Genomic DNA, 26,075 nt, shown 5'->3' with positions numbered 1-26,075 from the left:
AATTCCCAATTTAAAGTGAAAGCTTACAAACCATCACAAATATGTATATTAGCATGTAGTTGAACCCATGTTCACTAATTAAAGGTACTACATGTAACAACTCAACAATGAACTGTTTCTTGTCAAATTGACTGGGGCCAGCAAATCTCTTGTTGTCAAATTGACTGGGGCCAGCAAATCTCTTGTCAAATTCACTGGTCTGTTGTTGAATTGACAACAAGAGATTTGCTGGCCCCAGTCAATTTGACAACAAGAGATTTGCTGGCTCCAGTCAATTTGACAACAAGAGACGATCCGTCTTTTGTTAATCAATAAGAAGCCTACACCATTAGAATGCAATTTTGTGTGAGCCCAATAAAACATTTTGTGGAAATATTGTTAAACACTATCATTTCACTATTACTGTAGATATATTAAGGATTTTTAAAATGTAAGACAATGCAATAATATTACATATAGATAGCTTCCATATGAAGAAGTGCTTCCATCTTGTGGTTCAACCAGTGCCCTGCAGACTGGTGTTCCTGCCTTCAATCTGTCTAATATGATATGATATAACATGATGTCTACAACAGTACTGATGAAGTAGATTTATTGTATAATTCAAAGGAATAATGACCAAAATTGATTATTGATATAGTTCAATTCACATTCACATTGCCCTTGGAGGAAGTATTTATAAACGTTGTAATTACATTCATTTTAGATGACACACTTGCCATGTAAATGCAATAACATTCAGTCTTCTCATTGACAAAGAAGCAATTTGCCTACCAACACCAATTAGTTTGATTTAACAATGAACAAAGCAACATGTTTATGTTTTAGATAATTTTCACAGGTTACTGTAAACATGTTTTCAAAATTATTCACTGCTCATGTCTCTTGTAGGGCAACAATATGAGCCCAAATTAGACATGCATGATCCTACATACTGTCATGGAAATCAATTCATAGCTTCATTAAAGTGTCCTGTAACAGTTTCATACAATGAAACTATTTCCTTTGAGATGTCTGTGTCTGATAGACATCAACTCAGAAAGAGGTCTTTTCCCAAAAGTGTATCGGTCATTTTGATGCCGATCTACACTGAGTGTACAAAACATTAAGAACACCTGCTCTTTTCATGACATAGACTGACCAGGTGAAAGCTATGATCCCTTATTGATGTCACTTGGTAAATCCACTTCAATAAGTATAGATGAAGGGGAGGACACGGGTTAAAGAAGGATTTATAAGCCTTGAGACAATTGAGCCACGGATTGTGTATGTGTGCCAGTCAGAGAGTGCCTTTGAACAGGGTATGGTAGTAGGTGCCAGGTGCACCGGTTTATGTCAAGAACTAGTGCTGCAACCCTGCTGGGTTTTTCACACTCAACAGTTTCCCTTGTGTATCAAGAATGGTCCACCACCCAAAGGACATCCAGCCAACTTTGTAGGAAACATTGGAGTCAACATGGGCCAGTATCCCTGTGGAATGCTTTTGACACCTTGTAGAGTCCATGTCCGGACGAATTTAGGCAGTTCTGAGGGCAGAAGTGTGTGTGTGGGGGGGGCGACTCAATATTAGGAAGGTGATCGAAATGTTTGGTATACTCAGTGTACATTCCATGCTGCTTTTTTAGATTACATTCCTGCTTCACAAGAGCCAGTGTTGAGTCGCAGCGCCCCCTGTCTGTGGAGTGAACTCAGTGTCCTGAACTCCAATGGCATAGTGTGTGGACTGGCATGGGATGTGTACTCGTAGGTCAAAGTGTCATAGTAATGGTACTTGACTGGTTTCCCCTGTGAATCCCGAGGGAAAGGCCAGAAGCCATACAGATGGATCTCCTCACAGAAGCGAGTGGCCATGGTGTACATCAGCAGACCAGTAGTGGGTCTCTTGATCTGGACATTGTTAGTCAGCCAATACCTGACGAGGAAGAATGAAGAGGGAGATTAAACAATCAAATGGTCCTTCAAGGCAGCCAAGAGACTTGACATCTGAGAAAGAAATCTCAGATGTCTTAAGAAAAATGTATACAAATCTTAAGAATGTTTGTTTTAGGCTTGAGCTATTTATCAGTGAGTGTTCAATGTTTTCCTTAATATCTGAACATTTTTCTATAGAATCTATTGAACTAGCATACACTTGTAAACACACCACGGTCCTATTGAATAAGCCCAAACAATAAATGCCATTCCCTCCCTATGTGGTGGCTTTCACTTAGATCTCTGGCTGGATAATTGCTTCCTGTTTGGCCCTGTCCGGGGGTATCATTGGATGGGGCCACAGTGTCACCTGACCCCTCCTGTGTCAGACTCCAGTATTTATGCTGCAGTAGTTTGTGTCGGGGGGCTAGGGTCAGTTTGTTATATCTGGAGTACTTCTCCTGTCTTATACGGTGTCCTGTGTGAATTTAAGTATGCTCTCTCTAATTATCTCTTTCTCTCTTTCTTTCTCTCTCTCGGAGGACCTGAGCCCTAGGACCATGCCTCGGGACTACCTGGCATGATGACTCCTTGCTGTCCCCAGTCCACCTGGCCGTGCTGCTGCTCCAGTTTCAACTGTTCTGCCTATGATTATTATTATTTGACCATGCTGGTAATTTATGAACATTTGAACATCTTGGCCATGTTCTGTTATAATCTCCACCCAGCACAGCCAGAAGAGGACTGGCCACCCCTCATAGCCTGGTTCCTCTCTAGGTTTCTTCCTAGGTTTTGGCCTCTCTAGGGAGTTTTTCCTAGCCACCGTGCTTCTACACCTGCATTGCTTGCTGTTTGGGGTTTTAGGCTGGTTTTCAGCACTTTGAGATATCAGCTGATGTACAAAGGGCTATATAAATACATTTGATTTGATTGGATTTTATTTTATTTAGGAGCAAGTGGATTTGCGTAGAGGAGCTGTATTGTGATAAGACATTGGGTCTGGGGCCGCAAGTAACAAAGAAAGGTCCATCTGGTCCTCTCACTTATAGTCTGTCCCACCAGGACCTATAGATACTCTCCTAGCAGTATACTCTCTGGACTAGTAGGTCAATGGGGAAGCGAAATGATGATATATTTAAAGGGCATCTCGTAGTCAGAGAAGCAGAAGCCCAGGGGAAAGTATTTAGTTTGGCATATTGAGCATTTATCAAAAACCAGTATAGCTAAAATGTCATAGACATGCACTGCATTTCATTAGCGTTTTCCCTGCATTTCAAAACTTTTATTGCCCTTTCAGAGAAGATAGGCTTTTTGCCTAACTATACTACAGAAAATACCAGTCCTGCTGTCCCTGTCTAACTGTCCTCCTTCTGCAAATCCAACAGCAGACAGAGAGGCCAGCAGCAGTAAGCGGCAGTAAGTTGGTCACCAACAGCCTTTAGAGTAAGTGTAATGCTGTGTTTAAAAATAGCAGGGGACCTGTGAACTGCTGCTAGATTAGTGCAGTGTCACAAAGAGCACACGTGTTCCCTCCTTGTCTTACCCTCTGACAGCATGGAGAAGGCGCAGTGAGGGGAAGGCGGTGTGCACATCCACCGTGTGCAGCAGGATGAGACGGATTGCCCACTCCACCCTCTCCTCTCCTCCCTTGGCCATGAAGGCTGGGATCCACAGCACGCTACCGCTGAGGCCCCGGAGCCGCTGCAGGAAGCGCTCCCTCCACTGCTCACTGGCCAGGTCATGGAAGGCCCGCTGCACCACCGATGGGTTCATGGTCACCAGGTTGGTGCGCCGCCCCACATCCCCAGCATACTCTTCCACTGGCGCCAGGTTACATCTGCAAAGAGACATGCATATAAATGATTATGCTATCACTTCATCCTTTTGATTAGTCTGCCAGAAATATTGAGGTCAATACCCAGAAGTCATAAATTGGCCATATCCTACTGTCCTCCAGAAGCTCTAAACACCACATACACTCATTTGGGTAGCTCAGACATTGTTCAACCTGAATTAGGCACATAATCAGTCAGCTAAGAATAATCCCATACCAAACACACCTAGCTTAGGGTTGAAAACCTTAATTAATGTATTCCATGTGTCATGCTGCTGTGTATTGGTATGGCGTTCACAGAAAGTTACTTGACTGACCTCAGTAAAAATGATTACTAAACAGTGCCAATGCACAGAGAGATAATGATCTAAAATGGAAAAAAGTGTCCTATATCTATGAAAGTAGAATGTGAGGCTACTGTGTGAGAGCCAGAGGTGGGTGGAGCTGAGCACTGCTGTGAGTAGAGGGATTATCTCCCTGCCTGAATACCTCAGCAAATCCCTCATCACTCCCTCCCTGCTAACTGCCTTTGCTAAACCATGTCTTTCTCTGCCAATTTATCCTGACCTGTCTTGCAATTTCCATGTTGATCTGACACTCCTGCAGCAAGGGGGTTGGGGATTCACTCTTCCACCATATACAGTGCCTTCGGGAAGTATTCATACCCCTTGACCTTTTCCATATTTTTTTTTACATTACAGCCTTATTCTAAAATGGATTTTAAAAAACGTAACTCAGAAATCTAGACACAATACCCCATAGCGACAAAGCGAAAACAGGTTTTTAGAAATGTTTGCAAATGTATAAAAAACACGAAACAGAAATACCTTATTTACATAAGAATTCAGACCCTTTGCTATGAGACTCGAAATTGAGCTCAGGTCAAATCAAATCAAATCCACATAAACGTGGTTAGCAGATGTTAATGTGAGTGTAGTGAAATGCATGTGCTTCTAGTTCCGACAGTGCAGTAATATCTAACAAGTAATCTAACAATTTCACAACTACCCAATACACACAAATCTATGTAAGTAAAGGGATGGAATAAGAACACGTACATATAAATATATGGATGAGTGCAGACCGAGCAGCATAGGCAAGATGCTGATGGTACAGAATAGATGGTACAGAATACAGTATATACAGTATATACATAGTGACGAGTGATCCACTTATTAAAGTGGCCAATGATTTCAAGTCTGTATGTAGGCAGCAGTCTCTCTGTGTCAGTGATGGCTGCTTAAGACAGAAGCTGTTATTCAGTCTCTCGGTCCCAGCTTTGATGCACCTGTACTGACCTCACCTTCTGGATGGTAGCAGGGTGAACAGGCTGTGGCTCGGTTGGTTGATGTCCTTGATTATCTTTTTGGCCTTCCTGTGACATCGGGTTCTGTAGGTGTCCTGGAGGGCAGGTTTTTTGCCTCCGGTTGTGGGCGGTGCAGTTTCCGTACCAGGCGGTGATACAGCCCAACAGGATGATCTCAATTATGCATCTGTAAAATGTTTGTCAGGGTTTTAGGGGCCAAGACAAATTTCTTCAGCCTCCTGAGGTTGAAGAAGCGCTGTTACACTTTCTTCACCAAACTGTCTGTATGGGTGGACCATTTCAGTTTGTCCGTGATGTGTATGCCGAGGAACTTAAAACTTTCCACCTTCTCCACTGCTGTCCCGTCGATGTGGATAGGAGGGTGCTCCCTCATCATCTCCTTTGTTTTGTTGACATTGAGTGAGTGGTTGTTTTCCTCACACCACACTCCGAGTGCCCTCACCTCCTCCCTGTAGGCTGTCTCGTCGTTGTTGGTAATCAAGCCCACTACTGTTGTGTCGTCTGCAAACTTGATGATTGAGTTGGAGGCGGGCATGGCCACACAGTCATGGGAGGGTTAAAACCTTTTTGGGATAGGGGGCAGCATTTTCACTTTTGGATGAATAGTGTGCCCAGAGTGAACTGCTTCCTACTCTGTCCCAGATGCTAATATATGCATATTATTATTAGTATTGGATAGAAAACACTCTGAATTTTCTAAAAGTGTTTGAATTATGTCTGTGAGTATAACATAACTCATATGGCAGGCGAAAACCTGAGAAGAATCCAACCAGGAAGTGGGAAATCTGAGGTTTGTAGTCTTCTAAACTTGGCCTACCGAATACACCGTGTCTATGGGGTAAAGTTGCACTTCTTAAGGCTTCCACTAGATGTCAACCGTCTTTAGAAACTTGTTTCAGGCTTCTGGTACAAAGGAGGGGGATATGGGAGCTGAATGAGTCATGGGTCTGGAGAGTGTCTCAGGCTCGTGACGCGCGGTCCCGAGAGAGTTAGCTCTCGTTCCAGTGCTTTTTTACAGACAATGGAGTTCTCCGGTTGGAACCTTATTGATGATTTATGTTAAAAACATCCTAGAGATTGATTCCATACATCGTTTGACTTGTTTCTACGACCTGTAACGGAACTTTTCGAGTTTTTGTCTGGACGTAGTGCTCGCGCCTCACGAAGATGGATTACTGGGCTGAACACGCTAACAACAAGTGGCTATTTGGACATAAATGATGGACTTTATGGAACAAATCAGTCATTTATTGTCAAACTTGGATTCCCGGGAGTGCCTTTTGATGAAGATCATCAAAGGTAAGTGAATATTTACTTGTGTTGACTCCAACATGGCGGATATTTATTTGGCTGGATTGGGTTCTGAGCGTCGTACTTAGATTATGCCTCTTCCATAAAGTTGTTTTGAAATTTGACACCGTGGTTGCATTAAGGAGAAGTCTATCTTTAATTCTGTGAATAACACTTGTATCTTTTATCAATGTTTATTATGAGTATTTATGCAAAATCACTGGATGTTTTGGAATCAAAACATTACTGCACGTAACGCGCCAATGTAAACTGAGATTTTTGGATATAAATATGCACATTATCGAAAAGAAACTTACATGTATTGTGTAACATAATGTCCTATGAGGGTCATCTGATTAAGATCATCAAAGGTTAGTCATTAATTTGATCTATATTTCTGCTTTTTGTGACTCCTCTCTTTGGCTGGAACAATGGCTGTGTGTGTTTTTGTGACTTGGCTCTGACCTAACATAATCATATGTTGTGCTTTCGCTGTAAAGGCGTTTTGAAATCGGATCCAATGGGTAGATTAACTTCTTCAATATAGGGGGCACTCTTTTAATTTTTGGATGAAAAACATTCCCGTTTTAAACAAGATATTTTGTCACGAAAAGATGCTCGACTATACATATAATTGACAGCTTTGGAAAGAAAACACTCTGATGTTTCCAAAACTGCAAAGATATTGTCTGTGAGTGCCACAGAACTGATGTTACAGAAAAAAACCCAGATAAAAATATAATCAGGAGGTGCCGCATTTTTTGAAACCACCTCATGGCAATGACTCCTTATATGGCTGTGGAGGAGCTAGGAGTCAGCTTACATTTTCCACGTTTTCCCCAAGGTGTCTGCAGCATTGTGACGTATTTGTAGGCATATCATTGGAAGATTGACCCTAAGAGACTACATTTACCAGGTGGTCGCTTGGTGTCCTCCGTTGCAATTATTGCATCATCTCCAGCTGCAAGTACTTTTCCGTTTGCTACTGAGGAGAAACCCAACTGCCACGAAGGAGTTATCATCGAATAGATATGTGAAAAACACCTTGAGGATGATTCTAAACAACGTTTGCCATGTTTCTGTCGATATTATGGAGTTAATTTGGAAAAAAGTTGTAGTGAATGAATTTTTTTTTTCTTAGCCAAAAGTGATGAACAAAACGGAGCGATTTCTCCTACACAAATAATATTTTTGGAAAAATGAACATTTGCTATCTAACTGAGAGTCTCCTCATTAAAAACATCCGAAGTTCTTCAAAGGTAAATTATTTTATTTGAATACTTTTCTTGTTTTTGTGAAAATGTTGCCTGCTGAATGCTAGGCTTAATGCTATGCTAGCTATGGTTGAAAAGCATTTTTTGAAAATCTGAGATGACAGTGTTGTTAACAAAAGGCTAAGCTTGTGAGCCAATATATTTATTTCATTTCATTTGCGATTTTCATGAATAGTTAACGTTGCGTTATGGTAATGAGCTTGAGGCTATAATTACACTCCCGGATACGGGATTGATCGTCGCAACAGGTTAAGGGCTTGTAAGTAAGCCTTTCACTTTAAGGTCTACTACACCTGTTGTATTTGGCATATGTGACAAATGCATTTTTATTTTTTATTTTTTTACTTGATAGGTAATTTGGACTTGTGGTTTCACTTAATTCTGCATACTGGGCAATGATTCCCGATTCCCATTAATTAGTTCAGATACCTCTCTCTTCATCATAATCACAATGCCTTGCTGTACTGGCGACACAGTAAGGCAAACTGGATCTCTTCCCCCTGTAACATTACAATTCATAGTTGTACTTTGTTGTTACTGACAGATAAACCGGTGAGTAGCAATAAATAACCTACTCCCAGAAACCATTTGCTGACACACTCGCACAGAGCAGCACTGACGGATGGTTTCAGACAGACATTCTCCCCTGGTACATGAGTGTAGCAGTCGTAGGAACTAACGGCAGTGCTTCTCTAAAGCACCTCATTAAATTTTGGGTAGACAGCAGTAGCTTTTTAAAATTTCACATTTACCCAGAAGGAATTTAATTGCTGTTCATTTCTAAAAGTCTGTAAATCATCAAACAAACTTGAAGGTCAAAAAAGTAGCGGGTATTTCAAAGGTGTGGACAATGCGTGTTCTAGCTCAGTGGCATTGATTCCTCAAGGTGAAGTATTTGTTCAATCCAAGGGACTGTGCTTACATAACAGTTAGATGAGTATAAAGATGAATAGTGCTTTTATAGAGAGAGACTCATTACTATCCTGAATATTTCACTGAAAATACAGCAATAAATTAACTCATAATTCCCTTTTATACGAGAAGATTGGTTAATTAAACAGAGATGCCTTAACGCACTACTGAAAATCACCTGTATCAATTCAATTTATGGAATAGCTGTTATGGGAACCTCACCTGATTACAAAGTCATGGGAGTCTATCTCTGGCCCACAGCTGCTATTGAGTAGGATCCCAGAGTTCCCTACGATGGCACAGCTTCTGTGGTGCTGGTTCTTCATGGGGGATGCGGTGGGTAGCAACCGGTACAGGTTCTCTGAGATGTTGGTAGTGCTCTGACGGTCAAAGACGTAGTGGATGACATCTCCAGGTTTCAATGTGCCCTTCAGAATAGAGATGTCCCTCTCTGGGTCAAAGAACCCCAGGATGTTCTTCCTATAGGAGAAAGAAGGTCATCCATGAAGGAATACCCAGCTTATGGGAGTGTGAGACCTAATAGAGAACATTGCAGAAGAGGATTGTATTCCTACCTGATGAGGCTGGAGAGGGTTCTGTTGAAGGTCCAGTTATCTGAAGGGAGCCTGGTGGCATTCTTCAAGCCTGAAGGAGAAGCAGGACTCTTTTCCTCCCCTTCATTTCCTAAAGGTGTGGGATTGCCTTTCACTGCTACATTTCTACAATAGGACAGCGAGGCATCCATTAGAAATTAAAGGCAACATGACTTTGATACATGTGACATAAGAACTCAAATCATGACTTGAAAAAACAGTGTGAATGAACAACGATGTCATGTGTGTAAAGCCATCCAATGTGTAATGAAAGCCAGTCAATTTCACGTCTGTGATACTTATTTTCAAACCCCAGGGAAGTTCTTTTTGTCTATCACTTGCACACCTGAGAATGTACATCAATTGGGTGATGTATTAATAATTTAAATTAGATACACACAATTCTGTAATCCACTGCTGATATGTTCATGTGTATTAAGTCGGTTAATTATTTGACAAGTCTGCAAGCATAATAGCTCAAAGGGGAAAGCAAATAAAAGGTTAGAATAACAGAATTGATGAGTATTATAAAACCAGAAGGCAATGGAAGAAGGAGCAGGTCAGCCTGACATAACTGTTAAGCTTGGGGATGAGGCTGTGCAAGTACAATGTTCTGGAACCTCCAATATTCCTAAACAAACGAAAAAGTTATTTTAGCCACTATCAGAATAATTCATCATATGATTTTTAGATGAATGGAATCGTGCAGAACATGACGTGTGAGGGGCAAGAGGTGGTTTAATCAAATTCCAGGTATCACATATAATTCAGGCTGTCAGAATATCCATGGCTATGCTCTGAATGTGTATTCAGATGAGCAGTAGGCTCATCACATTGACATGAACGTGAAAGAGAAGAGCATGCATCAAAACGCAGTCAGACTGTGAAACAGAACTGTTGTTGGTGTAACACTGATCCATGAGTGCTGAAGGCCATTCATGTCGTTAAAGAAGCATGTGAGAAAAATGTGTCATATGATCCCTGGTAGAGCTAGGTACCTCAATGTCTCAGGTATCTTAAGTATACACCTGAGGGGTAAAACATGACATACCAAATGATCTACCAATCTGACTGTTACCGGTGCGTGTGAGTAGAATACGACCAATGAATCAGAATGGCCGATTAATTAGGGCCGATTTCAAGTTTTCATAACAATAGGAAATCGGTATTTTTGGACACTGATTTGGACGATTTTCTTTTAATCTAGGCAAGTCAGTTAAGAACACATTCTTATTTTCAATGACGGCCTAGGAACAGTGGGTTAACTGCCTGTTCCGGGGCAGAACGACAGATTTTTACCTTGTCAGCTCCGGGATTCAATATTGCAACCTTACATTTAATTAGTCCAACGGCCTAACCACCTGACTCTCATTGCACTCCACGAGGAGACTGCCTGTTACGCGAATGCAGTAGAAGCCAAGGTAAGTTGCTAGCTAGCATTAAACTTATCTTCTAAAAAACAATCAATCAATCATAATCACTAGTTAACTACACATGGTTAATGATATTACTAGTTTATCTAGCGTGTCCTGCGTTGCATATAATCGATGCAACGCAGGGGGATGATTTAACAAAAGCGCATTTGCAAAAAAAGCACAATCGTTGCACGACTGAACCAAACCATAAACACCAATGCCTTTCTTAAAATCAATACACAGAAGTATATATTTTTAAACCTGCATATTTAGCTAAAATAAATCCAGGTTAGCAGGCAATATTAACCAGGTGATATTGTGTCACTTCTCCTGCGTTCATTGCACGCAGAGTCAGGGTATATGCAACATTTTGGGCCACCTGGCTCATTGCGAACTAATTTGCCAGAATTTTACGTAATTATGACATAACATTGAAGGTTGTGCAATGTAACAACAATATCGTCACTCGCTCTGAGACTTGGAGTAGTTGTTCCCCTTGCTCTGCATGGGTAACGATGCTTCGAGGGTGGCTGTTGTCGATGTGTTCCTGGTTCGAGCCCAGGTAGGGGCGAGGAGAGGGACAGAAGTTATACTGTTACACTGGCAATACTAAAGTGCCTGTAAGAACATTCAATAGTCAAAGGTATATGAAATACAAATGGTGTAGAGAGAAATAGTCCTATAAATACTATAACTACAATTTAAAACCTCTTACCTTGGAATATTGAAGTCTCATGTTAAGAGGAACCACCAGCTTTTATATGTTCTCATGTTCTGAGCACGGAACTTAAATGTTAGCTTTTTTACATGGCACATATTGCACTTTTACTTTCTTCTCACTTTGTTTTAGCATTATTTAAACCAAATTGAACATATTTCATTATCTATTTGAGGCTAAATGGATTTTTATTGATGTATTATATTAAGTTAAAATAAGTGTTCATTCAGTATTGTTGTAATTGTAATCATTACAAATAAATAAATCAAAATCGGACGATTAATCGGTATTGGCATGTTTGGTCCTCCAATAATCGGTATCGGCGTTGAAAACTCATAATCGTTTGACCTCTACTTGTGAGTCTGGATAAAGAGGTGTAGTTGGTCAACATTGCTTAAACATCCTCTATAAATCTTGTATAGATCAACCCTGAATGATATACAATCTGTACACTATGAGCAGCATGGACTACTGCTCAAGACATTGACCATTATTGCCTTTTATGACAGCAACATCAATGTATTAAAGAAAAGACGATTAAGTCGGCTAACATATCTGCTACAAAGTCCCAACTCTCATGGGGTTTATAAAACCATAAAGCTCCAGAAATTAAATTAGAGCAAGCACACAGTACTCTAATACTACGACTCCATTATGTGCAAAAGGATGTTGCAAATTGATTGTGTCTCAATTAAGTATGTACAATTGCATCTTGAGTCAGTTATTACAGAGGCAAGTAGAATCACTAATATGCCAGGCAGCAGACAAGTAGCCAGGAGCATTCAGTCTGCTCAAATGAAGGCCCGTTCCTGTAGGTTCATGCTCTACAACATCCGCAGAGTACGACCCTGCCTCACACAGGAAGCGGCGCAGGTCCTAATCCAGGCACTTGTCATCTCCCGTCTGGACTACTGCAACTCGCTGTTGGCTGGGCTCCCTGCCTGTGCCATTAAACCCCTACAACTCATCCAGAACGCCGCAGCCCATCTGGTGTTCAACCTTCCCAAGTTCTCTCACGTCACCCCGCTCCTCCACTCTCTCCACTGGCTTCCAGTTGAAGCTTGCATCTGCTACAAGACCATGGTGCTTGCCTACGGAGCTGTGAGGGGAACGGCACCTCAGTACCTCAAGGCTCTGATCAGGCCCTACACCCAAACAAGGGCACTGCGTTCATCCACCTCTGGCCTGCTCGCCTCCCTACCACTGAGGAAGTACAGTTCCCGCTCAGCCCAGTCAAAACTGTTCGCTGCTCTGGCCCCCCAATGGTGGAACAAACTCCCTCACGACGCCAGTACAGCGGAGTCAATCACCACCTTCCGGAGACACCTGAAACCCCACCTCTTTAAGGAATACCTAGGATAGGATAAGTAATCCTTCTCACCCCCCTTTAAGATTTAGATGCACTATTGTAAAGTGACTATTCTACTGGATGTCATAAGGTGAATGCACCAATTTGTAAGTCGCTCTGGATAAGAGCGTCTGCTAAATGACTTAAATGTAATGTAAATGTAAGGTGTCAGGCCTAGCTGTGCTATCTAGGGAGCAACAAAACTCTTCTATTGTTCTTGGAGGGGAGAGATGTTCCAATATAGGAAAGCTCCTTCATGAAACAAACAGTTGTAATTAATATGTTATTACTCTGTAATTACCACATACATATGATTATTATTGTGATATTACCACCATCATTTTGTAATAAATACCTGGTCATCTCTGTACTGTAAAATAAAGTGCTACAGTACCAACTGTTCCAGGTACTTAACATTTACAGCCACAAGAAGCTTGATTCTTGTTCTATCAGAAGGCAGAACTGTATCTTCCAAGCTTCAAGAGTTGTATCTGTGTAAGATAGAAGAGTCTTCTGATGAAGGGCTCAGAAGATAGCAAAGGTAATCTGCCTAAATGATTACCGCCCCGTAGCACTCACATCGGTAGCCACAAAAGGTGTTGAAAGGCTGGTCATGGCTCACATCAACACTGTCATCCTGGAAACCCTAGACCCACTCCAATTGGAATATATCGCCCCAACAGAACCAAAAATGAATCTCAATCACACTCCACACTGCCCCATCCCATCTGGACAAAAGGAACACCTATGTGACAATGCTGTTCACTGACTACAGCTCAGCATTCAACACCATAGTGCCCACAAAGCTCATCACCAAGCTAAGGACCCTGGGAGTAAACACCTCCCTCTGCAACTGGATCCTGGACATGCTGACGAGCCACCCCTAGGTGGTAAGGGTAGGCAACAACACATCTGCCATGCTGATTCTCAACACTGGGGCCCCTCAAGGGTGCGTGCTTAGTCCCCTCCTATACTCCCTGTTCACCCACGACGGCATGGCCAAACACGGCTCAAACACAATCATTAAGTTTGCTGACAACACAACAGTGGTAAGTAAGCCTGATCACCGACAACGTCGAGACAGCCTATAGGGAGGAGGTCTGAGACCTGGCAGTGAGGTAAGACAAAGGAGCTGATTGTGGACTACAGGAAAAGATGGGCTGAACAGGCCCCCATTAACATCGAGGGGACTGTAGTAGAGTGGGTCAAGACTTTTAATTTCCTTGGTTTCCACATCACCAACTAACTATCATGGTGCAAACACACCAAGACAGTTGTGAAGAGGGCACCACAATACCTTTTCCCCTCAGGAGACTGAAAAGATTTGGCATGGGTCCCCAGATCCTCAAAAAGTTCTACATCTGCACCATCGAGAGCATCCTGAACGTTTGCATCACCGCCTAGTACATCCATATCCATCTTCTATCCACACATCCGCTCAGCATCCGACCGTAAGACACTACAGAGGGTAGTGCGTATGGTCCAGTACATCACTTGGGCCATGCTTCCTGCCATCCAGGACCTATATACTAGGTGGTGTCAGAAGAAGGCGCAAAAAATTGTCAAAGACCCCAGTCACCTAAGTCATAGACTGTACTCTCTGCTACCGCGCACGGCAAGCGGTACCGGAGTGCCAAGTCTATGACCAAAATGCTCCTTAACAGTTTCTACCTCTAAGCCATATGACTGCTGAACAATTAATCAAATGGCCACCCAGACTATTTACATTGACATCCCCCCCACCCATTGTTTTCACACTGCTGCTACTCGCTGTTTATTGTCTATGCACGGTTGTTTTGCCCAAACCTGCATGTACAAACTGCCTTGACTGGCCCGTGACCCTGCACATTGACTCAGTGCCGGTGCCTCCTGTTAATAGCCTCGTTATTGTTATTTTATTGTGTTACTTTTTATTTTATTTTTTACTTTAGTTTATTTAGTAAATATAACTCTATTTCTTGAACTGCATTCTTGGTTAAGGGCTGGTTAATCATTTCACGTTAACCTGTTGTATTCGGCACGTGACAAATAAAAATTGATTTGATTTGAAAGGGAACTGTTCATTTTGTCTACAGTCTGTTGCTCTCAGTAACAAATCAAACAGTAATCTTCTATCCACACATCCACCCACCAAACAGCCCTGTATACCGTAACATGACTGGAGCTGGAGTGCACACAGGATACACTGAAGTGTTGAACAAAACCACCAAGCGCATTGTCAAGAAGCCCTGGGGTTCCTCAACTCAGCCTGATGATGCAATTGATTCAAGGTTTGATGTGGAAAGCAAAATGGGCTTCCAAGTCTTGGGCTGGTTCCTTTTGATACAATGGTCTGGTCTATTGTGATAGTATGTCTTCTAAAATAGTGACTATACAGCTTTTATTTTGAAAGAGCAATACAATTTGAGCAAAACCCTGTTGACACAGCTGTTAGAGAGTTCAGTATTATGCAGTGAAGAGAGTTAACAGTGTAGAGTTACACCTGAAACTATCTGATTACCAGTCCATTCTCTCTATACTAGGTAGCCTACTTTTGATCCCATGTGTTAGGACTCCCCTAGTTTTGTAGCAATTATTCCATCCATGCACCCCATAAGTAAAGTGCCAAGATTACGCACGCACGCACGCACGCACGCACGCACGCACGCACGCACGCTTGCACGCACACACACACACACACACACACACACACACACACACACACACACACACACACACACACACACACACACACACACACACACACACACACACACACACACACACACAGGATCTGAAGGTAGTCTTTCAAGATACTGGAGCCTACTATATAATGCATGGAGGCTACACTGCAGACAAATTGGTCTTTGTAGATTCAGGTATAGAGCGTCTGTTGAACATCTGTCGTCAATTGCATTAGGCTATTATACTGGGATATCACAAAGGTATAGCTAAAGTGAATGGTTTGATTAAAAAATGCAAGATGTACAGTAAAGAAATAGGAGTAGAATGTGTCAACAAATGGACAGCGGTTTGTAACATTGAAATGGACACAATTGAAGAGTTCATTTCCAAAACGTTATATCCCCCAATTCTTCACATTTGTGTTTTTTCATCAGACATTATTGCTTATGGGTACCGTCATGTGTGTGTAAAATATTAGTTCTCAGATTTTTTATTCATAGAATTTAAATGTGTATAATTGAATTTTTTGTTGTTGCAAAAGGCTATATATCCATTGTTTAGCTAACATGGTCCAAGCACATCAAGACCTATTCCCCCTCAGGAGACTGAAAAGATTTGGCATGGATCCTCAGATCCTCAAAAGGTTTTACAGCTGCACCATCGAGAGCATCCTGACGGGTTGCATCACTGCCTGGTGAGATCTTACAGGAAAAGAACGCACATGGGTGGACCTTCTGATCAGAGGAAGAATGTTGAGACAGAACAGCACCACCCCGGTGTCAGAGGCGTCCACCTCCACAATGAACTGGAGTCCTGGGTCGGGCTGAGTAAGGACCAGAGCGGAGGTGAAGCAACGCTTGAGTTCCAGGAATGCTGCCTCTTCCTCAGGAGTCCAGTGGAACAGAGTGGAGGTGGAGGTGAGAGGTGCAGCCAGATGGCTGTAGTTGCGGATGAAACGTCTGTAAAAATGTGCAAACCCCAGGAAATGCTGTAGCTGCTTCAGGTTGGGGGGCGCAAGCCACTCTGTGACTGCCAAGACCTTGGCAGGGTCTATACGTAACTGTCTCTGTGCAATAATATAACCCAGGAAAGACTATGAGGCAGCATGGAAAACACATTTTCAGCTTTAACAAAAAGCTTATTCTCCAACAGTGGTTGAAGAACTTGGCTAGTGTTGCTGGTGAGCCTCAGGATCCTTGGTTGTCATCTAAATATAGACATAAACAAAGTTCCCAATCACGTCCCTCAGCACGATTGACTAGGTTCTGGAAAACAGCAGAGGCGTTAGTCAGACCAAAAGGCATGACCAAATACTCAAAGTGACTCAAAGTGACCCAGTGGTGTGTTGAATGCAGTCTTCCACTCGTCCCCCTCTCTTATGCGGATAAGGTGGTAGGCATTCCGGAGGTCGAGTTTGGAAAACACTGCAGCACTATGGAGGGGAGCAAAATCAGAGCTGATGAGGGGCAAGGGGCACTTGTTCTTTACTGTGATATTATTTAGCCCACGGAAGTCTATGCACGGCCTCAGGGACCCATCCTTCTTCTTCACAAAGAAAAACCCAGCACCCCCCGGGGAGGATGATGACTTGATAAGTCCTGCAGCCAGAGAATCCTGGATGATTTCAAGGTTTTACTGCTAACCTACAAAGCATTACATGGGCTTGCTCCTACCTATCTCTCTGATTTGGTCCTGCCGTACATAACTACACGTACGCTACGGTCACAAGACGCAGGCCTCCTAATTGTCCCTAGAATTTCTAAGCAAACAGCTGGAGGCAGGGCTTTCTCCTATAGAGCTCCATTTTTATGGAACGGTCTGCCTACCCATGTCAGAGACGCAAACTCGGTCTCAACCTTTAAGTCTTTACTGAAGACTCATCTCTTCAGTGGGTCATATGATTGAGTGTAGTCTGTCCCAGGAGTGGGAAGGTGAACGGAAAGGCTCTGGAGCAACGAACCGCCCTTGCTGTCTCTGCCTGGCCGGTTCCCCTCTTTCCACTGGGATTCTCTGCCTCTAACCCTATTACAGGGGCTGAGTCACTGGCTTACTGGGGCTCTCTCATGCCGTCCCTGGAAGGGGTGCGTCACCTGAGTGGGTTGATTCACTGATGTGGTCATCCTGTCTGGGTTGGCGCCCCCCCATGGCGGAGATCTTTGTGGGCTATACTCAGCCTTGTCTCAGGATGGTAAGTTGGTGGTTGAAGATATCCCTCTAGTGGTGTGGGGGCTGTGCTTTGGCAAAGTGGGTGGGGTTATATCCTTCCTGTTTGGCCCTGTCCGGGGGTGTCCTCGGATGGGGCCACAGTGTCTCCTGACCCCTCCTGTCTCAGCCTCCAGTATTTATGCTGTAGTAGTTTATGTGTCGGGGGGCTAGGGTCAGTTTGTTATATCTGGAGTACTTCTCCTGTCCTATTCGGTGTCCTCTCTCTCGGAGGACCTGAGCCCTAGGACCATGCCCCAGGACTACCTGACATGATGACTCCTTGCTGTCCCCAGTCCACCTGGCCGTGCTGCTGCTCCAGTTTCAACTGTTCTGCCTTATTATTATTCGACCATGCTGGTCATTTATGAACATTTGAACATCTTGGCCATGTTCTGTTATAATCTCCACCCGGCACAGCCAGAAGAGGACTGGCCACCCCTCATAGCCTGGTTCCTCTCTAGGTTTCTTCCTAGGTTTTGGCCTTTCTAGGGAGTTTTTCCTAGCCACCGTGCTTCTACACCTGCATTGCTTGCTGTTTTGGGTTTTATGCTGGGTTTCTGTACAGCACTTTGAGATATCAGCGGATGTACGAAGGGCTATATAAATACATTTGATTTGATTTGATTTGATGTACCTCTCCATAGCCTATTGCGAGAGAGGTTAAATAACCGGCTACTAGGAAGAGGAGCTACAGGCTGGAGGTCAATGAAGCAGTCGATTATGTGGAAATTGATCTTTACCTGGTGGTTTCTAGAGAGACACAGGTTTACAGGGAAGGTTCTCTCACAGACTAGGGCGAGGAGCTGTCTGTTGAGAGAGTTGCATCGAGAGGTGAATCGAGTGGGACAGTGGCCAGGCCCAACTGAGTAATGACACCTCGGTCCATGAAGCTCTCGTTGGCGCCCGAATCCATGAGAGCAGACAGAGGGAAAGCCTGGCTCTGCCACACAAGGTTGCCTTCAAGCAGGGTTTTGGGGGAAGATGGGCTGGCGATTTGGCTCAACAGTATATCCCCCACTACTGCCGAGCCCCCTCTTTTGATGGACGCAGAGAATTAGTGGAGACAAAGTGACCAACCTGGCCACAGTATAGGCAGCTCCTAGCACCGATGCGCCGCTGCCTTTTTCTGGAGAGACAGGCCCGACCGAGTTGCATGGGTTCAGGATCAGGAAGAGCCTTGGAAAGGGATGCAGTCGGAGAAGGGGCTGAAGCAGATGTTATGGTGCACGCAACCCTACCTACTCTCTCCCTCCATCACTCATGGAGACAGTTGTCAATGCGGGTGGCGAGAGAGATGAGTTCATCAAGTCCATCCGGCTCATCCCTGGACACCATCTCATCCTTGATGGTCTCAATGAGTGCGTTCTGGAATGCTCCCTGAAGGGCCTCCTCATTCCAGCCGCTCTCAGCGAAACTCACATGCCATCTCAGCAACACTAAGGGCCTTGACGGAAGGACAGGAATCGTTTAGCGGCATCCTTACCGCAGACCGGGTGGTCGAAAGACTTTCTTCATCTCTTCCGTGAGTCTGGAGTAGGAGAAGCAGATGGGGGACAATCTATCCCACACCGCCGTGGCCCAGGAAAGTGCTGCTCCACGGAGGCAGCCAATCAGGAAGGAAATCTTGGTCCGTTCACTAGCATAAGAGTAGGGCTGTTGCTCAAATACTAGTGAACATTGTACTAAAAAGGCTCTGCAAGCTCTGAGGTTGCCATCGTGGCGCTCGGGAGTCGGAACAAACGGCAAAAGGCCTTGGGACTGGTTGTGAGCTCTGGGCGAAGGTTTGGCCCTGTAGGTTAGACAGGCTGCGTGAAAACTCCTTGATGTGCTCCAAAAGGGCATTCAGGGCTTGGTCATGTTGCTCAAGCAGGGCGCCTTGGCCAGCGAGGGTTTGGTGGAGAGGATCTGAGTCAGCTGGGTTCATCTCTTTGGCCAGATCGTACTGTTTCACAGAGTGGAACAGGGAAAACAAAGAGCAGACTCAGACGAGAAGACTGGGATGAAGTAACCAAGGTATTTATTGAAACACAGGAGGAAGATGGAGTGCAGGCCAGGGGAAGCTTGGGCAGGTTGCAGGAAACCAGGTGCGAAGGCTGAGGCTGGAGTGAGAGGGTAAGCAGGGCAGGAGGGGAATCCAAGGAAGCAGTAGAGTGGAGAATCCAGGGCAGAGTTGCAGGATGAGGAGACGTGGGACTGGAGACAGGAACCAGAGTCAGAGCGGGCAGAACTGCAGCTGAGAGGAAAACCGTGTCAGGCAAGGAAAACAGGCACAATCACACACAGAGAGAAAGGGAGAGAGCACTGGGGGAGTGGTGGCAGGTTAAGGAGACACAGGATGAGCAGTAGAGGGCGTGGCAGGAAAAGATGTAACACCTGGTATGGCAACTGCTTGGTCTCTGACCACAAGGCACTACAGAGTGCGTACGGCCAAGTACATCACCAGGGCCAACCTTCCTGCCATCCAGGACTTCTATACCAGGCGGTGTCAGAGGAAGGCCCTAAAAATTGTCAAAGACTCCAGCAACCCTAGTCATAGACTGTTCTCTCTGCTACTGCACGGCAAGCGGTACCGGAGCGCCAAGTCTAGGTCCAATAGGCTTCTAAACAGTTTCTACCCCCAAACCATAAGACTCCTGAACAGCTAATCAAATGGCTACCCAGACTATTTGCACCCCCCCCCCTCCCCCATGCTGCTGCTACTCTCTGTTATTATGTATGCATAGCCACTTTAATAACCCTACCTGTATGTATATAATTACCTCAATTACTTCGACACAGATGCCCCCACACATTGGAACATTGACTCTGAACGGTACCCCCTGTTTATAGCCCCGCTATTGTTATTTACTGCTGCTCCTTCATTTTTTTTTCTTATCTCTTACTTTTTGGGGGTATTTTCCTAAAACTGCATTGTTGGTTAAGGGCTTGTAAGTAAGCATTTCACTGTAAGGTCTACTACACCTGTTGTATTCGGCGCATGTGACAAATACAATTTGATTTGATTTGAAATAAAAATGTTTGTATCCTGTATATTTGACTGTAATACTTTATGTGGTTGTCTCACCTATCTATTTTAAGATTAATCCATTTACTGTAAGACGTTCTGGATAAGAGCATCTGCTAAATTACTAAAAGGTCAAATGTAAATGTTTTACATACAGATCTCATATTACTGTATTACAAAAAATAATAATAATATTGACGTCACAAATGTATAATTTAGTACATTTCTTCATAAAAAATGTAGTTATTTAAAACCTAGCAGTACTACTCATTTATTTTAGCGCTAAACTGATATGTAGCATTTTGCAAAAGAAACCATCAAGCCATAGATTTTAAACAAATAGGTCTGTCATTGAACAACCCCATACCATGATTAGATAGTGAAAAAACACACTAATCTCTTTCATAATATCTTTAAACAATAAAAGCTAATTTACCAACATTTCAGAAAATGTATAGCGTTTTGGAAGGAAACTGCAAATGTATCCTAACAGCCTACATACAGCCTACTGGAGAAATGTTAACGTTGGAGGAGCACTCAATGTCTTCTAAAGTTCTACTGAATGAGTGAATATAACGCAGCATCGAAAACAATTTGCACATGAACATAAAATTCAATTTCTTTGAATAATGCAATTTCACATCTAGATAACACGTTTATAGTGCAACAGAAATCATGAACAAAACTAATCAGAAACACCGCTATACTTACCCAATTTCTTCCTGGACTTCAGCAATATAAGCAATTATCAGAAATATAACCAGCAGTGTTACAATTCCAAACATCAATGTTCGGAATTCTAACTGCATGACTGAGAAGGCTGCAGAACTAATCCAAGCGACAAAAATCTAAATTGATTGAATACATTATCCTTTTAATCGTTGAAATTGATAGATTTTACTCAATTATCTCCACCATTATTATTCAATGTTAATCTTGAACGAAGACCACCTGTCTCGGAACAAATCCCAGGTTGATATATTTTTAAAACGTATTTTTTTTCTCTTCCTTTTTCCAAACGGCAGCGGCACTGTTTGCATCCTCACCTCAATTCCCCAGTCAAACTTTGAAAGATTGTGTTTGAAACTACATTGCGATTGAGACACGAACAATATGGAAAATACCACAAACCTTAAAGGGACAGGCACTTTATGGCTTTCTACTGTAGGGTAGCCTATGGCTGCTCTTTGAGGCTTTAGGCTAGGCTGCTATTGGATACTATCTATTACCTTTGTCTGATCATCATTGAATTGGAATCACTATTGCTGCATGACATTGATAACCAGGTTCAAAGGACCATCAGGCATTAGTAGACTAGCATATGTGATCAAATTATTATTCACCTTCTATATTCAACCATTCATCATGTGAATAGCATTATAATAGACACATAATACTATAATCTGTCATTGGTGCCCTTGTGAGGTCAGGTTTGTTGAGATAATGTTTTTAAAAAATCGAATTTTGTATCATAAAGAAGTTTATTGGGTAGCCTTCTGGTTTCATCATATCTTAAATTGTCCTTTGAATAGCTTACTGTCCTGTCTGAGTTGTATTACTGGCCTCACCCCAATATGATCAATGCAAAACCTTTCAGTTTTCAACTGCTTGGTTGTCTTGTCTTATTTATAGTCATGTTGAGTCAGTAAAAAATGTCCTTTGTCAGGCAGATGGTAGGGTGAGGGATTGAAGACTTAAGAGAGGAATGAAATAGAGCATGTTCTCAAATCATATGCATTTGCATATACATTTGGTCACTTTACTGGCTCAGCGTACTGGTATTCTGTATTTGATTTATTTCATAAACCAATAGTGCTCTTTCAGCACAGCATTCCAATAAATCTGTAAAGTGACATTGGAAATGGATTGCTCCATAAAACCTTTTAAGGATTTTGTTGCATGGAGTGATATGGGTTGTATGGGCTGTGATACTGAGGTAAATGAATATGATTTTTCTACAACTGTGAGTCAGCACAAAAACATCCTGCAAAGTATATCTGAAAGACCGACATAAAGCGTCTCCAAATCATTCTAAATGTTCAGCATTCTGATATCAGCAGACAGCCTGTCAATACCGACCTACCTCCGTTTCTCTGTCTGGTTTTGCTTCAAGTCCACCGATTTGAACATTTTGAACTGTTGTCTGTTATGCAGTGGGAATAACAACACTGACCTTGATTTAAAGTATGTTATCAAATATATTATATTTCATCCTGTCATAAGATTAAGGACAAAACAATAAATTGACGCGTAAAATGCACAATCACTCAAGCTGAGCCAGGTTGATTTTTCAACAACACCTACTTGGCAGACTCCCAAACAACACTTTTAGAGTGATCAGTTTGTATGCATCAAAGTCAAGAGCATGTATTGGGTAGCAACAAATGTTTGCCATCAGGGGTGTGTGTGTGTGTGTGTGGGGGGTGTAACTGTTGGGGAGTAATTGTTAGTTTGTCGTATAAATTCAAAGTTTTGTTGTAGGACAGTGCTTGTTAATGGGAACTCTATACAAATTAGCTCATCAGCTCAGAGCAGTGCATGGTGGAGTAGCAGCTGTTTAATGTGGAGGGAATTTCCGTACTAATTAGCCTCATTCGGGAAAATGAAATTGAGTCAAAAGATTGAAATAGAAATGAAACGATCTTAATGCAACCCGAGGAACTTTCATGGCTGACCTAGAGAACAGCCACTTTATTTCATTGTATCATCGTCCTAGCTGTTGACAATTCAAATGGTCAAGGAGATACAGCAGTAAGCATCTTACATGTCAGTTGTACCTGTGTGACATAACCCTGGCTACCGCCAAGGGCTGCTGTAGGGATTAAAGATGTGGATTAGTAGTGTCCTCATTAAAAGACTTGCTGTCTCTTTTAATGTGTGTAAACATTACAAGATGTTTGGTATCACATGTTTTGGGATTTAAAATGGAGCAAAAAAGGCTGTCCAGTTGAGATGAACTTGGTGTGTTTTTGAAGTCAGTGACAGTATATTGCAGGGATTCTTCTTATTCTCTGTGGCAACTTGAACTAACTAAATAAGTAACTTAAGGCATTGTAGCTATTGACAGGTCATTTTGTTGCCTACCAGTAGACCATGTACCAGCTCAACATTCTTGAACCCCATGTTTGAATCATGTTTAGAACCTGTTTGAATCCCAAAACACTCATAGACAAAATAACTGCTTGAGGGGGCTGAACTTGACTAAATTAATGAGATTCGTGGATCTGTTTTCCAAGAGAGGAGAGAAATGCCAGTAACACAAAGCATCAAGTGAATATCCAGCACTGTCTACTGCAATTTCACATTTTCTCTGCTCAGTCTCCATTGTGTATCACGCATGTCTATCCAATTGTACTCCAGGGAGCAATAGGCATTCATTTCTTCAACTGTAGCCTTTAGACCACATCTGATTTCATGAAGCCATGGCTCTAAAGCAGACTTGGATTCAAAAACCAACAATAATAAATGCAGTATATATTTTTTGTTACTTTTTTCCCCCTTTATTTGTCACCCAAACCACATACTGTAGCGAAAGACAGAGTGAAGAGTTTTTCTTTACATCACAAAAGTCAATCACTGTTTACAGAATTGTTTGTGGGCCATATCTCAACTATGCAAACCTCTCTGAAATCAATCTCTGACCTCTACAGTAACCCAATTAACATCAACCTCTCTTTTTCCTTTAAATGTCACCCAGTCAACCTCCATTGGGCCAAAATATAAACATTATTTTGAATATGAATGCCTGAATTTAAGTGTGATGCTAAAAATGGTAATTCATCCTTATTTTTTGTTTGCACTTTGCAGTTTGAAACTGTCATGTTTTGTGATGCTGTGTTTGATTCACAAGGGGAAGCATTCATTTGTTTGAGAGCACTGGATGGAATGAACAGAGGCTGATCATGCAAGGGTTTTACATTCAAAATAGGTTTTGTTTGAAGAACTATAATTGCGTTGGTCGGGCTTTGATGTGATCCAGAGTGTGATACATGTCGAGGAGTGTGTTAGTAATTGAGGTGTCTATGATGCTCGAACCAATACCATTGGTATTCATGAGCCTCTCTCCTTTATTGAAGGGTCTCACTGTGCTGTCTGACACAATGGTGTCTAAAACCCACAGTAGAGAAATCAACAATCTATGTCAACAATTGGTTGGAATGACCAAAATGGTGGATTTTTTTTAGCTACAATCAGTTGCTTTTTAGCAGTGAACTCTAATTTGAGAATATGATTATTTTTGTTCAAGGTAACACTGTGAGTGTACTCCTATAGCTCTTGAAATGTGTCCTGTATGTTCCTAAATATTTTGAAGCTCTTACAAATTATAATTACATTGTGATCTTTGATTACGAAAACACTTGCCATAGCAGGATTAAACTGTTAATAAATATAATTATCAGATCAAATTGCGTGATTTAATTAATTGTGTATGTGTAAAAAATACTAAAAACCAAGATAAAAGTTTGTGTTTGAAGAATATCCTGAAGATGAAATAGAATAAGTATTTACTTAAAACAAGTTTTTTTGGGGGGTGATTTGCAATCATAAAAGGCCTGGAACTACTTCAATAGACTAGACTTGAGGGGTAGACTTCTGCTACATTACAGAGGCAGTAGTTTGATTTATAAAATGTTTTACAGTAGTAGTATGTACTTTCACAAACTAGAGGCTCAGGACTTTGGAGAAATGAGCATCTACGATGAATTCCTAAATGAATGATGTGTAGTGTGATACAATGGCCTAGCAGCTGATGGATCACCACACACACACACACACACACACACACACACACACACACACACACACACACACACACACACACACACACACACACACACACACACACACACACACACACACACACACACACACACACACACACACACACACACACACAAAATAGTCAATTTCTCAGAGACCATATTATTCTACGTGTTGGATGTCCACAGTGTTGGTTGTCCATTGTAATCCTTGATTGCACGCAGTTGTTTTTCTGTGGTACAAAGCCAATGGTTTACACCTGAGGGAAAAAGCAAGATATCTGTCAGCAGGACAAAGGAGCTATTCCTTCCTGTCAATTCTTACATGAAAACACTTTATCTTAACCCAAAGCAAATGTGTGTGTGTAGAACCAATGACAGATTACTGAATCCAATGCTTTACAGATCCAGTGGTAACAGTGTTGTGTTCAATACTTATCTGTGTATTGCAGTCTGACTATAACCCTAATTTCCTATGGGTCTGGTCTTGTTTGTTGTTGATAGGGATGACAGGAATTGATGATAGTGACAGTTTGCACTATAAATATAATTAGAGTTTGTACTCCAGGGAGCAACAAATCCACAGATGATGCCATCTCTATTGCACTCTACACTGTCCTTTCACACATGGACATAAGGAACACCTATGTAAGAATGCTATTCATTGACTACAGCTCAGCGTTCAACACCATAGTGCCCTCGAAGCTCATCACTAAGCTAACGACCCTGGGACTGAACACCTCCCTCTGCAACTGGATCCTGGACATCCTGATGGGCCGCCCCCAGGTGGTAAGGGTAATAATTCTACCTACATGTACAT

At 42.5% G+C, this 26,075-nt stretch overlaps 1 protein-coding gene across 1 annotated transcript; it reads right to left on the bottom strand.

The window, feature by feature from the left end:
* Window positions 1–575: 575 nt before the first annotated feature.
* LOC118401228 (alpha-2,8-sialyltransferase 8B-like) lies at window positions 576–21,600 on the bottom strand. The gene is made up of 5 exons (XM_035798568.2): window positions 21,207–21,600; window positions 9,124–9,267; window positions 8,771–9,028; window positions 3,455–3,748; window positions 576–1,912 (listed from the first exon to the last, which is right to left on the bottom strand). The coding sequence occupies exons 1-5, from the start codon at window positions 21,302–21,304 to the stop codon at window positions 1,627–1,629; spliced, it is 1,080 nt and encodes a 359-aa protein (XP_035654461.1). The 5' UTR covers window positions 21,305–21,600; the 3' UTR covers window positions 576–1,626.
* Window positions 21,601–26,075: the final 4,475 nt, after the last annotated feature.

This window comes from Oncorhynchus keta, chromosome 22 (assembly GCF_023373465.1).
Source record: "Oncorhynchus keta strain PuntledgeMale-10-30-2019 chromosome 22, Oket_V2, whole genome shotgun sequence".
Lineage (NCBI taxonomy): Eukaryota > Metazoa > Chordata > Actinopteri > Salmoniformes > Salmonidae > Oncorhynchus > Oncorhynchus keta.
The sequence above is the reverse complement of the archived record's forward strand: the minus strand, read 5'-3'. Positions and strand labels throughout refer to the sequence as shown.

Coding starts and splice junctions, on each gene's coding strand:
- LOC118401228 (XM_035798568.2), bottom strand. CDS start 21,304: ATGCAGTTAGAATTCCGAACATTGATGTTTGGAATTGTAACACTGCTG. Junction 9,268..21,206: donor GAAGTCCAGGAAGAAATTGG/GTAAGTATAGCG, acceptor GTCCTATTGTAG/AAATGTAGCAGTGAAAGGCA. Junction 1,913..3,454: donor CTTCTCCATGCTGTCAGAGG/GTAAGACAAGGA, acceptor CTTCCTCGTCAG/GTATTGGCTGACTAACAATG.